Source organism: Priapulus caudatus, unplaced genomic scaffold (assembly GCF_000485595.1).
Source record: "Priapulus caudatus unplaced genomic scaffold, Priapulus_caudatus-5.0.1 Scaffold925, whole genome shotgun sequence".
Taxonomy (NCBI): Eukaryota; Metazoa; Priapulida; class Priapulimorpha; order Priapulimorphida; family Priapulidae; genus Priapulus; species Priapulus caudatus.
Window position 1 is genome coordinate 43,325 of NW_014577986.1, and position 13,566 is coordinate 56,890.

At 48.5% G+C, this 13,566-nt stretch overlaps 1 protein-coding gene across 1 annotated transcript in view; it reads left to right on the top strand.

Moving 5' to 3' along the window:
• Positions 1-13,566, top strand: part of LOC106814432 (neurofibromin-like) — a 69,580-nt gene that overhangs the window by 15,070 nt on the left and 40,944 nt on the right. Inside the window, 11 exon segments of the mRNA XM_014818749.1 lie at positions 2,800-3,003; positions 3,144-3,272; positions 3,563-3,694; positions 4,072-4,259; positions 5,083-5,296; positions 5,633-5,710; positions 6,414-6,555; positions 6,716-6,747; positions 7,322-7,438; positions 7,929-8,104; positions 8,375-8,473. Coding sequence (XP_014674235.1) covers positions 2,800-3,003; positions 3,144-3,272; positions 3,563-3,694; positions 4,072-4,259; positions 5,083-5,296; positions 5,633-5,710; positions 6,414-6,555; positions 6,716-6,747; positions 7,322-7,438; positions 7,929-8,104; positions 8,375-8,473 — 1,511 coding nt within the window.

Genomic DNA, 13,566 nt, shown 5'->3' on the forward strand with positions numbered 1-13,566 from the left:
CTTGGCTCGTTTGTTATGCAGGGTGAAACACACCAAGGGTATCTGTTATCTAGTCGTACACTGTAAACGGCGGTGATCCCAGGTCAGCATGTCCCTGAAACTTATCTGTAATGGCCACTTTAATATCGCGCAGCAGTTCCAGCCTTCGCTCCTTGGCGACTTGCTGTGATCCCAGTGTTCCGCTCTGGACCTTAACCGCAGGCCCCCGACTCGCATAGCATAGTCTGACAGTACGATTCTTTCTACCAAGTCCTGAGAGCATTAAGCACTGGCAGCCCCCACAACGTCTTGAGAGGGCCGCTAATCGTCTCAACAATGGAATGGCTGCGAGAATCAGGTGGCCGGCCAGAATGGGAGTCAGCAGAGATTACTCTCTCTCTGTCTCTCTCTGTCTGCTCTCATCGCATCGTCTCTCTCTCGTCATGTGTCTCTCTTGCGTCATTATCTTTCATTTCTTGCTTTTCATACCTGACAGCGTTACGTACTCTAATTTTTGACAGGCTTTACTATATCTCCGCGGAACCCGAGTGATCTTGATAGCAGACATATGCTATGTGTGAATTTCCCAGGGTACACGCGTTCAGCGCGATTGGCATGATTGCCAGTAACATTGAATTAATCGTACGTGCGTGCGTGCGTGCGTGCGTGGCGTGCATGCCGTCGTAAAGTTAGTCGTGGGTGTCAGTGTGTGTGCGGCGAGTGCGTGACGTGCGTGCGTGCGTAGTTAGTCGCGGGTGTCAGCCGTGCGTGCGGCGTGCGTGCCGTAGCGTGGCGTGCTAGTGCGTAGTTAGTTCGTGGGTGTCAGCGTGGCGTGCGTGCGTGGCGTGCGTGCGTGCGTTGCGTCGGCGAGAGTGCGGGCGTGCGTGCTGCGTCGTGCGTGCGTGCATAGCGTGCGTAGTTAGTCGATGGTGTCAGCGGCGTGCGTGCGTGCGTGTGTGCGTGCGTAGCGTAGTTAGTACGTGGGTGTCAGCGTGCGTGCGTAGCGTGCGTGGCGAGCGTGCGTGCGTGCGTATTAGTCGTAGGGTGTCAGCGTGAGTGCGTGCGTGCGTGCGTGCGTGCGTCGCGTCAACGTGCAGTGCGATGCGTGCGTAGGTTAGTCGTGGGTGTCAGCGTGTGTTCGGCTGATGACATGATGGTTCTGTTGCAGGCCCACTGCTCGAAGATAACTTGTAGAATGCCGACGCAGGGACTGCCGTGTCACCCACAGTACCATCAAGAAGGCTTGACCTCAGCGCTATCTCCTATTTCTCCATGACTGATATATATCCCCGGACAAGATGGCGAGGGCAGTTTAGATTGAGAAGCGTAATGTTTCGCTTTACAGTTTAATAGTTCTAGAAATTGGATAGGCCAGTAGTGTGTGTATTAATTATTATCTTTATCTGAGGGGCTTAATCCATATAATGAGGATAATTTAAATCAAAAATGGCCACATCCTGTCATTGTAAATGAACAAATAAACTAATGGTAATTGTAAAGAACTAATAAGTAATAAGTAAGAATAATTCTGGCTAGTGATTAAATTGCTGCTGCTGCTTGCTACTACTAAAACTTACTATCTAGCTGCTTGTGGCTGTTGCTGTTGCTGCCTGCTGGCTAGGTACATTGACTACTACTAGACTACTACTATAATAATAATTAATAATTAAATGATGAATTTGTTAATTATAATTATATTATCAAATAATCAGTTTACTAACTATTATTGTGAACTCTGTGTTTGAACGGCAGTTTTCTCCGTGATGGTTATTGCAGAAAGTCGTTACATGAACGACACCGCGTAAAGAAATTCGCTGATAGCGGTCAGGGCGGATCCGACAGATGCAAAGGCGCTGTAAGTCACCTGCGTGAGGCTGTGGCAATGGCGTCGACGTACAATCAACTATCCATGCGACAGGCAGTAATGTGCTCTTCATCCTCGTGCACAGTTCCGCCGATAACGAGCTCAAGTGGGGTCGCGTCATTAACGAGCTCAGGTGGGTGGGTCTGCTTCATCCTCGGCACTCGCGTCATTAACGAGCCTCAAGGTGGGTCAGCTCTCTATCCTCGTGCACTCGTCATTGAACGAGCTCAAGGTGGGTCGGTCTCTTTCATCTCGTGCACTCCGTCATTAACGGCTCAGAGTGGGTCAGCCTGCTTCATCCTCGTGCATTCCCGCATTAACGAGCTCAAGGTGGTCAGTACTCTTATCCTCGTGCACTCGGATCATTATAACGACTCAAGGTGGGTCAGCCTTTCATCCTCGTGCCACTCCGTGCATTTAACGAGCTCAAGGTGGGTCACAGCCTCTTCATCCTCGTGCACTCCGTCATTAACGAGCCTCAGGTGGGTGGGGGTCACAACACGCGTGGCTGGAGAGGGTGGTGATAGGCTGCTGGCTGGCTGGTGGGTGGCATGGCTGGCTGGAATGGGTGAATAGGACTGCTGGCTGTGCACTGGCTGCGCTGGCTGGCTGGCTGATGGCTGGCTGCTGGCTAGGCTGGCTGTCTGGCTGAGGATGGTGGTTGGCTGGTTGGCTGGTTGGTTGGTTTAGGCTTGGTGTTGGTTGGTTAGGCTGGGCTAGGTCTGGCTGGCTGGGCTGGCTGGGGCGGGTAGCCTCCCAAGAGAGAGAGACATTTTAAATCACTTGTCAGTTTCGAGCCAGATCGTAAATACAGAAACGTGCGATAGCATGGTCATAACTGTCGTTGTCCGCCGCGTTTTTATACCGTTTTTATTGGAATTTTTTGGTATTTTTTATTTTCCTTGTTTTTATCACGAGTGTAATTTTCTTTTTTCTCTCGTCGTTGTTCGCTGCAGCTGCTGCTGTTTAACCCGGTGAAGCCATTCAACAGCAGCCAGAGCAAGGCCCAGCAGGACATTGACCTCATGATCGACTGCTTCGTCTCCTGCTTCCGCATCAACCCGCACAACTTCGAGGCGCTCAAGAACTGCCTGCACCCAGCCTCGCCGTTCAGCTTCCACTTTGTTCTAGTCAACGCGCTCTACAGGATCATCACGCAGGTGCGTGCGCGCGCCGCCATCTTGCTTTCGCATGTAGTGTCGCGCGCGTTGTTATCTTGCGTTCTGATCAGTGGCAAAGTTTTCACTTATTCTATTATTGTTATTGGGAATCTAATGGCTGATTTCACTCTTGCTTGTAGACGCGTCTGCCCTGGTGGCCAAAGATAGAGATCGTCTATAACAAGTCGTCAGAGCTCCGACTCATGTTCACTGACTGCCTCACCAAAGTCACACAGATTGCTGGCCATACCTCCCACAAGGGGGCGCATGTGAGTGTCGACGTTGTAGTTCCTCTCTGTTGCCCCTAGCGGGTATAGTGTGTGTGCTTCTCGGAAGATTGTTGCGTTAGTTGAAATTTATGATTTACTGCATTATTTTATAATGATTTACATACACACATAAGCAATGCTTAAGTGCTAGTCTGTGTAAATATAAATGAATAAATAAATACTTTTATTTTTAAGATTTTATATTTTTAGACTACACATATACATGATATTACATACACATACACACATACATATATATATATATATGATATGTTTATTAATTTTTTTAGTTTCTGAAAGAGAAGGTGTTTAATCCACCGCTGGGATTCAAAGGCAAGCCGGTTGAGGAAGGGCCAAACTACAAGTACCTGTTACTGTGGCTAGTCAGACTTATCCATGCTGACCCAATCCTCATGCTTCACGTAAGTCCATGCTGACCCAATCCTCATGCTTCATGTAAGTCCATGCTGACCCAATCCTCATGCTTCATGTAAGTCCATGCTGACCCAATCCTCATGCTTCATGTAAGTCCATGCTGACCCAATCCTCACGCTTCACGTAAGTAGCATTGCCTGAGCTCGAATCCATCACGCACCTTTCATGCCGTAAGTCTATGTGCTGGACGCCAATCCCATGCTTCATGGTAGTGTCCATGCTGATCCAGATCCTCACCGCTTTCATGTAAGCTCCTATGCTGACCTCAATCCTCACGTCTTCACGTAAGTCCTGCTGACCTCAATTCCTCATGCTTCACGGTAGAGTTACAATGCTGACCCAATCCTCGATGCTTGCACGTAAGTCCATGCTGCCGCAATCCTCGACGCTGCATAGTAAGGCTCCATGCGACCCAATCCTCTATGCTTCACGAAGTCCATGCCTTGCACCCAATGCCTCTACGCTTGTCAACGTAAGGTCCATGCTGACCCAAATCCACGCTGTCATGCGTAAGATCCCAGTGTCTGACGTCATATCCTCAGCTGCTCACCGGTAAGTCCATGCTGACGCGCAATCCTCATGCTTGCACGTAAGTCCATGCGAACCACAGTCCTTCATTGCTTCATGTAATATCCATGCTGACCGCAATCCTCATGCTTCACGTAAAGTCCAGATGCGTGACCCAATTCCTCGACGGCTTACAACGTAACGTCAGTGCTGACCCAATCCTCATGCTTCAATGGTTAAGTCCATGCTGAACCAAATCAAAACAGCGTAAGTAGCCCATCGCAGATGGTTGAACTCTATGATAGCCGGAATTTTTTGAAAAAAAGCCGAATTTTGAAAATAAAATGTGGAACTATCTGTGTTCTATATGCAGAGAGATTCGATCTTCCCGTAAAGAGTTATAGACCTGACTCTTGAAATTCTACTGTGCATCTTGCCTTCTTTTCGAGCAGTCTGCTAGTGTTGTTCGCTGCAAAATGTTCCGTGAAGTTTCCGTTTCTTCTTCCATGGAATGCTGCCTCTATGACACAAATCTTGTTTTCTATGTAAGAGGCGAATGTGAATTTATCTGCAAGCATGCTCTTGGATGTGTCAGTTTTTTTGTCTGTGTGGCACCTTAGATGTGCGATTTTTTTGTTTTATCCGAAACCGAGCACCCCTATAGGACGTGGGTATTTAATCCACACAGCACTCGAAGTGATATATATATTTTTCTGGCGCGTTGTAGAAACCCAGGCTTAGGCGGGTCGAGCGAGTTACAGGACCGACTTCACTGGACTATCCTGAATCAGCATATTGATTAAGTCGCTTTAGTTTTGATCTGCGTGGCGCACCATTTCAGCAGACGTTCTCCATTGTCTGCTTCTAGGAACCGAAAGGCGGCCCACGAGATATCAGAGCAGGCATCGCTGGGAAGCTTGATCGAAGTGTCCGGTGTCCGCTCGTGCATCAGGCGTGCGATGGCCGAACGATCCGCGTCTCAGGAGGCGATGGAGGGCGCTGCTAGAGTGTCTGGCCCAACCCGAGCAACATCGAGCCTTGGAAGCCCCGAGGCACCGCATCAACACGTTCTGGGACGTGAGGTGTTGAGTGCTTGGTCTTGCCGAACTGTGCTCATTTGCCTCGTCGTCCACGACACTTTCAGTGACGGCATGTCGCGAAAGCTGAGGAAGCAATGGCTTGCATATACTTGCTTTCCTGCATCTCACACCGCTTCGTGAAGTGCGGTGATCGGAAGCTGACGAAGCTGTGGCTTTCCTTTATCAGGTTTCCTTCATCTGTCACACACTTTCTGTGAAGTGCGGTCGGGAAGCTGACGAGTCGTGGCTCATATAGTCGTTGTTCCACGTCTGCATCACGCTTTCGTGAAATGCCGGATCGGTAAGCTTGACGAGTCGTGGCTTCGCTTTACGTTGCAGTTTGCAGGTGCTTCTTCTCCAGATCTTGCACAGAAGCTCATCCAGTCATCAATCATCAATTACACAGAGATCCTCAAGGTGGCTGCGAGAGATCCCTCAGCTGCTGCAACCAAATTTCCTGGCTCAAGCACGAAGACCTGACGTCTCAAATGTTGCAGCAACATACTCCATCTGCCGCAAGCGCACATCAAGCTGGAGGTGAGCGCGTGCGGCACGGGCGACGTCCGTTCGTCGTGGCAACATGCGGTGGTCGTTGCGACATCGGTTCTTCGTCTCGTGGCGACGTCCGGTCGTCTGTGGCAACAATGGTTCGTGAACCGACGTCGTCCTTGTCTCGTTGTCAACGTCAGCCTGCTGAATGTCAATGATTTTGCTTTACAGTCCATGATTGGTGGCGGACTATATTGGTAAGGATGCAATGACGCTTGGCTTCCTATGTAGAGCATTAGCTGTTATCTGCTGTGTCAGCGCACCATGCGTGTAAGCCGACCTCTGTCTAGTTCACGTGCCTAAGTGGGCGTACGGAATTTTGCAGTGAATGAAAACATAATTGTCAATATGTAATGACGCATGGAAGGGTCTGTTTGAATTGGCCGTTGATGCACAGACGTACTTGCCCCCAATGAGAGCGACACGGGCACTCTATCCGGAAGTCGAATCGTTTATTTCTACTATATGCTTCGGCAAGAAGACACTACTGGTGAAGTCACAGTTCACAAAGTTCACACCCCGGTTGCCAGGTTGTGAATCGCGGTGTTGGTCGTATACTTTGCTCTGCTAGGATTGGAGACCCTGGTTGACTAACGTTCACGGTGGCTGGTCCATTGTCACCGCGCCAGGTGGTGTTCTTGCAGTGTACCTGTGGAGGTATCGACATCCGACGCCGACTGACGGCCCAATCGTGCCTGCTCGGCGTCGTGCTGGTGCGAGGAGCGCCGTGACATAACCTGACGCTCAGACGCAGCTCGCCGTCACTCACCTGCGTCCTTAATTACTCAGTACTCCCTCACTCACGTGCTTGCCTAATTGACGCAGGTACGGCCGTCACTCTCACGCTTCCCTAGCCATTGCTCCTATTACCAGTAACCGTCACTCACCTGCTTACCTATTACCAGGTACGGCGTCACTCACTGCTGCTCCGTGAATACCAGGTACCTCACCACTCTCTCCTAAATTACCAGGGTACGGTCCGTCCACTCACTCTCTGCCTAATTTACCGAGGTAAACGGCCGTCGACTACACGCTGCTTGCCGGTAATTACAAAAGGTACGCCGTCCACTGACATTACACCTGCTTCTAATTACCGAGGTACGAATAGTTTCACCGTCACTCACACTGCCTGCCTAAATTACCAGTCGCCGTCACTCATCCTGCTGCCTAATTACTCAGGTACGGACGTCCACATCACCGTGCTGCCTAATTCACCGGAGGTACGCCGTCAGCACGGACACTCTGCTGCCTAATTACCAGGTACGCTGTCCCACATGCTTCTACCTGCTACCTAATACCAGGTACGCTGTCCCACACATGTTTTTCCTGCTACCTAATTACCAGGTACGTTGATCCAGAGAACTAGTGATATGTTCATCTCGGTCGGGGAACGCGCGGGCGGGGGTGGTGTCGGGTGTCGTGAGCGTCTCCCCGGACGCGGTGGCTGATCGAGCGGGCGTTCGCCGCTTCTCTGCGCAGGTGTATTCGGAGCTGGCAGCAGCGAGCCGTGACCTGACGACGGGCCGCGCAGCCCTGCAGAAGAAGATCATGTCACTGCTGAGGAAGATTGAGCATTCGACGCAGGGCTGCACGCAGGTGAGGCGACGGGACGCGCGGGCGCGCGAGTGATCACCGTGATCGTTCGATAATCATCGTCACGCTTCCAGGGTTCGATTGCGAGTAAACTGTCTGTTTGTAGCAATTTTGACTCTCTACTGCAAAGTCGGCATTTTGGCCCGCGTGACAATCGTGCCGGAAAATGAAATCATGTATTACAGGTCTGCAACATCAGACGTTTAACATTCAGAGCTGATCGACTGCAAAACCAATCACCGTTCTAATAAATATTTCTAATTTCATCGTTTTTAATCTCACCAATCCTCATCATACAGTCATTCATATGCTTGTATAATCAAAATAAATAAATAAATAATTAATGAAATAATTACATAAAAATGTATTTATTATCAAATGCTACTTTATGTTTTGTTACTGTTAGCTCTTGAAACTTTGAAACTTTGAACTGTGAAACTTTGCACTTGTGATACTTGTGGAATTTATCCAGTTGGGTTTTCTTGTTGTGTAGGCCTGGGAGGATACATTCAGGAACTGGGAGTGTGTGAAGAAGATGCTTGTTACCTATCCTAAGTCGGCCGACCACAGCCGCTGCGAGGATCAGATCAACGAGTGGGCCAACATGACGGGGTTTCTTTGTGCGCTAGGGGGCGTCTCCTTACAGAAGAAAAGCCCTGCCCGACCTAGGTAAGGTGGTGCCATCTGTTGTCACAATATGGAAACTTTTTCACCCTCTTTACTCCTAAATATATGTTGTATAGTTGTATGTTGTAAATATATACTTGTGTTCCATCATGTACAATCCTAACTATTGTACACTAATTGGGTATTATATTGTGGTCTATTAGATTATTACTATTAGTATATGTTATATGATGCATAATGAGTAGGTATTATTTGTGGGATGTGTTTATCAGGGTTTGGTGATGGCATTAACACTGCGTGTGATTTTTGCAGCAGTATGTCAGCCTCCACGACGTCGCTACTGACCGATCCGCGCAAGTACAGCATGCTACCAGGGGGCAGCATCGAGCTACAATACTGTCCGGTCACCGAGTGAGTATACCATCTATCACAAGTCGTGGCTGCACGAGGGAATCGTCACGGCGATCGATAACACGTGATAAACTTGACAAGTACATTAACGTTAAACCCGTGAACGTGAACGCGATTGCGTATGGGTAGGCTTTAATCATGGTTTCTCCTCTTCTCCATCTTTAATCATGGTTTCTCTTCCTCTCCAGCTTTAATCCATGGTTTCTCCTCCTCTCCTCCATCTTTTAATCATGGTTTCTTTCTCCTCCTCGTCCATCTTTAATGCAATGGCTTCCTCGTTCCTCTCCATCCTTTTAATCAATGGCTTTCTCCTCCTCTCTCATCTTTAATCATGGCTTCTCTCCCTCCTCGCATCTTTAATCACTGGCTTCCGTCCTCCCTCTCGCATTTTCTTTAACCATGGTTCACTCGCTTCCCCTCCATACTTTAATCAATGGCTTTCTTCCTCCCCCCGAGTGTCTTCTTCATCATTTAATCATGGCATTCATCCCCGCCTCATCCATATCTTATAGAATTTCCGGATTAAGGAGTTTCACCCCTCATCACATCTTTAATCATGGCAATTCTCGCTACTAACCTCTTCTTGCCGTAGATCATCTTCACACTCGTATGCGGCGCTAACTCTTCGTTCCGCTGTCCTACCAACCCCTTGTTAAGCATTAAAGCACACTAAGGCAACCCTCAGATGGTCCTTGCAATCTCAGAGCGAGATTGTCGTAGATGTTGGGTGACGATGACGCACCCACTGTAACGGCACTACCACAGATGCTGCGACTTATGGAAAATGCTCTTGGCCAGCCTGACACTACGTAGCCTGTCAGAGCATGCTGGCCAACTTAGAAGTAGCTATTAGGAAGAAACTCTCGAGCTCTGCCAACACTAGTGTAGGCATGCTACAGCCTCCAGCTTTAAATGCCCACACTCCTTTTTTAAAAGAGAAAGATAGTATTGGCCTTGCACTGTAACGATGAGCCACCGCTCGGGAGTAATAGTCCAGTAGCACTAAAATAGGCAAGCGTTAATGTCAGTCGTGTTTGCGCATGGCAATACTTACCAAGAGTGTAATATTGGGCCAAAAATTATGCATTACAGAAACGAAGAGGAGTTATCGTAGCATAGATTTACAACGGATAACATTCATCAGTAAGACCGGACTCTAAGACCATAGGCAGGAAGACCCTTGCAGTAAGGTCCCGCTTAAAAAATGATGAAATGGAGCTTGTCGCGGCCACCAGTCCAAGGGGTACACGAGAGCTCAGCCCAATCTCCGCTACGTGCCGCTATCGATTAGTGCTAACGCGCATGGCCGAAACTCCTCTTAATACGAACACCCTCACGAGAGGAGTTTTATCAATTGTGTGACAATAATATGTATTTAACGTAACGAGAGTCGAGCAAGTTCTTCGACATACAGGGTATCCGTCTGCAGGCAGCCTCGCGGTACGTCTTTATATTGTAATGCAGTAGCAAGTAGACCTGTGTTCATGAGTCAGAGCCGAGCAGCAAAGCGGCTCCTAGCCTGTCATGTGACGTGAAAACCTAAGCCACTGACCAGTACTTATTCGTTGACACGTAACATGTTCATGACACAGTTGCACCATACATGTAAAGTTACTTTACATAACTACATAATGATTGCTACCTCGCTGCATTCGTACCACCGCACCATCATACAATCTAGAAGTGACACGGTCTTGCATCATTCCTATATTCCCTGCCGCCTGTCCTTAGTCCCCCACCTCCTCTCTCGCCTAGTAAGAATAATCATCTGGAGCGTCTTCTGTAGGCGTACTGCAGCGCCAACTGAAACGGTGCCTGCGCAAAGAGCGCAAGTATCTCCCGAGAATAATAATGACTTACAACGAATTATGGGCCTTTTAAATAAAGAGGCAGTCATTCAGGGTACAGATTTGATGTAATGAAATTTCTATCAGTTCCTATTCTTAAGTAATGAACACAGAGACTTTGCATGTAAGCGCCCCTGCGTAAGGCCAGTCAGTAACAGCAAATCTGGTCGTTGTGTATCACGCATGTCGCAAATACTCACAGAGGAGTTATATTTGTGATTAATATGCATTTCATAGGTTAGGGGTATACTCAGCCTAGATTTATGTAATAAACTTATTACAGTAGACCTGTGTTCATGATTAGGAGAGGCCGCGCCTAGCCTTAGGGTGAAAACACCCACTGTTTGAAGCGTTTATATCAGGTACTCGTGCCTCGAGACAGGCAACCTTTCGAGGTCTTCTAGCATCAATCTGGCCATTATATTATTCGGATCACTGGTGCTCGAAAACCTTTCTGAACAGGCTGACGTCGACAGGCGACCTTTCTGAAGCAGGTTAGTCGAGGTGACCGCTTACTCTGAACAGGTACGTCGAGCAACCTCGTAAGGTAATGTCGACGGCGATTTCTGAACAGTGTCTGTTTCGCCATCCGAGGGGCGTCCCCGTTGCGCGACGGGTGCAGACCCGCTCGTCGCAGTACAATACACAATCCTATTATCCCACTGTGTCTGGTCCAGAGGTTTCGGCATAAAGATTGTATACTGTTAACGTGGTTACGGGGAGCACGTGCAAACACTAGCGTTTGAAAGATCTGCACTGCTGACTTCTCACTGCTGTGCAGGGAGGACTCGCCATGGGCCTTAACCATACATCGTGGATCCCTTCCTTCAGGTGATCCGAAGACGGCCACACGACTCGCAGTTCATACCGACCACAACATCATCTCATCATGAAGAAAACCGAGAAGCACAAGTCGGGGAGAACTCGTGCTACCCAGAACCATCTCGCGTGACGAGAAACATTGAGGGCTTGAAATGCTGGAAACGTCGGTCGAATATTAAGTGGCGATTCGATAGTCTGATAAATTCAATCATAATAATACTATTACTTAATTATATATAGTTATTGATATAATGATAAAATAAATTAACTATATTTTGATATTCATGATAGTTATTATAGAATAATTATAGATATCACATGATATTATATACGCAAGTCATAAGACTGACATAGCAATGCGCTTTGTAGAATCGCATCGGATTAGTCCGTATGAGCGTGCGGGGCGGTAGCGCACTACCGTAGAGTCAGTAGCGTCCGTATTGAATAAATACCAATCCCGTGCGTCGTGCGTCCGCGTGGCGTCCGTGCGTACGTCAACAGGTTGGGCACAAATCTTAACGCGCTCGACGTACGGTCCCACGATTTCGGGACGTTGGGGGGGGTAATCCGAAAACGAGTGGGATGTCGACACAGCTGGGGGTCCAAAGGTCAAAGGTCAAGACGGTGTAAAAATAAGGGGAACAATTCACTCCTTAACTGAAGGTATAGGAGCAAATGCAGAATTGCGGCACAATCTAAATCGGCTCGAGCCTAGGCTCGTGATAGTCGGTGTAATAGCACTCATGGTAGGAAAAGCCTCCTGTCTGAAATTGGAGGTCAAGGTCAAGAGGTCAATGGCACAGGGCAGATTTTAGACACTTGTTCTTAGGCACATGGTCTTGAGCCGGAGCGATTGAAAAAATGACTTTTTTGTTTCAGGCGGTGAGCCCTAAGCATTTTAATGGCTTTATTGAAGGACCCGATGAAATGTCCCTTCTGGCTGACATCGAATCATAACGTGTCGATAACCCTTTGACCCTCAGAGAGGGGTTAAACAATGGATTTTGTTTGACTGTTAACAAGGAGTGAACTGCTTTTGCTAATTAGACCCTCCCCACCTCCCTTCCCCTCCTGCCCGCCCCTTCTCCCACCCCACCACAACCCTCCCCCCACCCTCCCTACCCTCGCAAATCTGCGATAGTGGGCGTGTCCTAACACTATCGTAGTAACCAACTGCGTGCTGCATATCTGCCGCCTAACAAATGTGGTACTAAGCACGACTGAAATTTTACGTTATAATCGAGCAACAGACCTCAGATGAGCCAGAACGCTCCTGCGGCTCTTGTTATATATATTATTAATATCAATGATGTCCGCATTCATGTTTGATTTTGTGAGTTGAAATTCAGGAGGACGGTTTTGCGATGAGCGCGTTTCTTGAATGTTTGCATTGGAGTGACGTGTTCGTGGTTGAATGGCGCAGGTATGTGAGGCATCTGGACAGCACAGTGCACACGATTCACATCAAGACCAAACTCTGCCACCTGGTGGTCGCAGTAAGTACCGTTCAGCAACGAGATGAAACGTTGTTAAAGATTTCCTTCGTTGCTAGTGACTTCACATAGCTTGCAACACTAGTGAAGTATGTGTAATGTATATATATAATATACTAATACAGTATATTTACATCAGATCTTTTTGAAGCTTCAAGTACTAATAAGTCAAATAATAGTGTTATTGATAAAACTGATATTATAATATGATGTATATATAATATGATAAAATAACTAACATAAACAATATGACAAACGTCACCAAATACGAAGTCATTGTGAGTCGGCAGTCAATGATCGCTCGACACGATCGCGACTTGAAGGCCGTGAACCTCCCACGTGTTCCAGATGATGAACAGACGGGATGACCTGTCGTTCCCGGCAGAGATGAAGTGTAGGAACAAGCTGGTGGAGTACCTCGTCGACTGGATCATGGGAAGTTCCAGCCAGCTGGTCCCGCAGCAGGGAGACATCTCCTCACTAACGAGGTGAGAGGTGGTGCATTCACCACGAGGAGCGGGGGCGTGTGTGTGTGTGTGCGTGCGTAAAGGCGTGCGTGCATGCGGGCAAGTGAGACATCTCAGGGCAAACTACTCACACGAGGTGAGAGCATGGTAAGGCGGCATCACAAGCACGGGACGGCGGGTGTGGTGCGCGTGCGTAGCGTGCCGTGCGTGCTATGCGGCGTGAGACTCTCCTCAACATAACGAGGTGAAGTGTTGGCATTCACCCAAGTGCGCCACGAGGAGAACGGGGGGCTGTGTGTGTGCGATGCGACGGTGGCGTGCCCAGGAAAGTCGAGATGCGTCGTGCGTGCGTCGCATGACGCGGACCGAGACCACGGGCCAGTGAGACAATCCACTCAACCAACAGTGAGGTGGTAGCATCACCACGGAGGGCGGGGGACGTGTGTGTGTCACGTTAGCGTGCT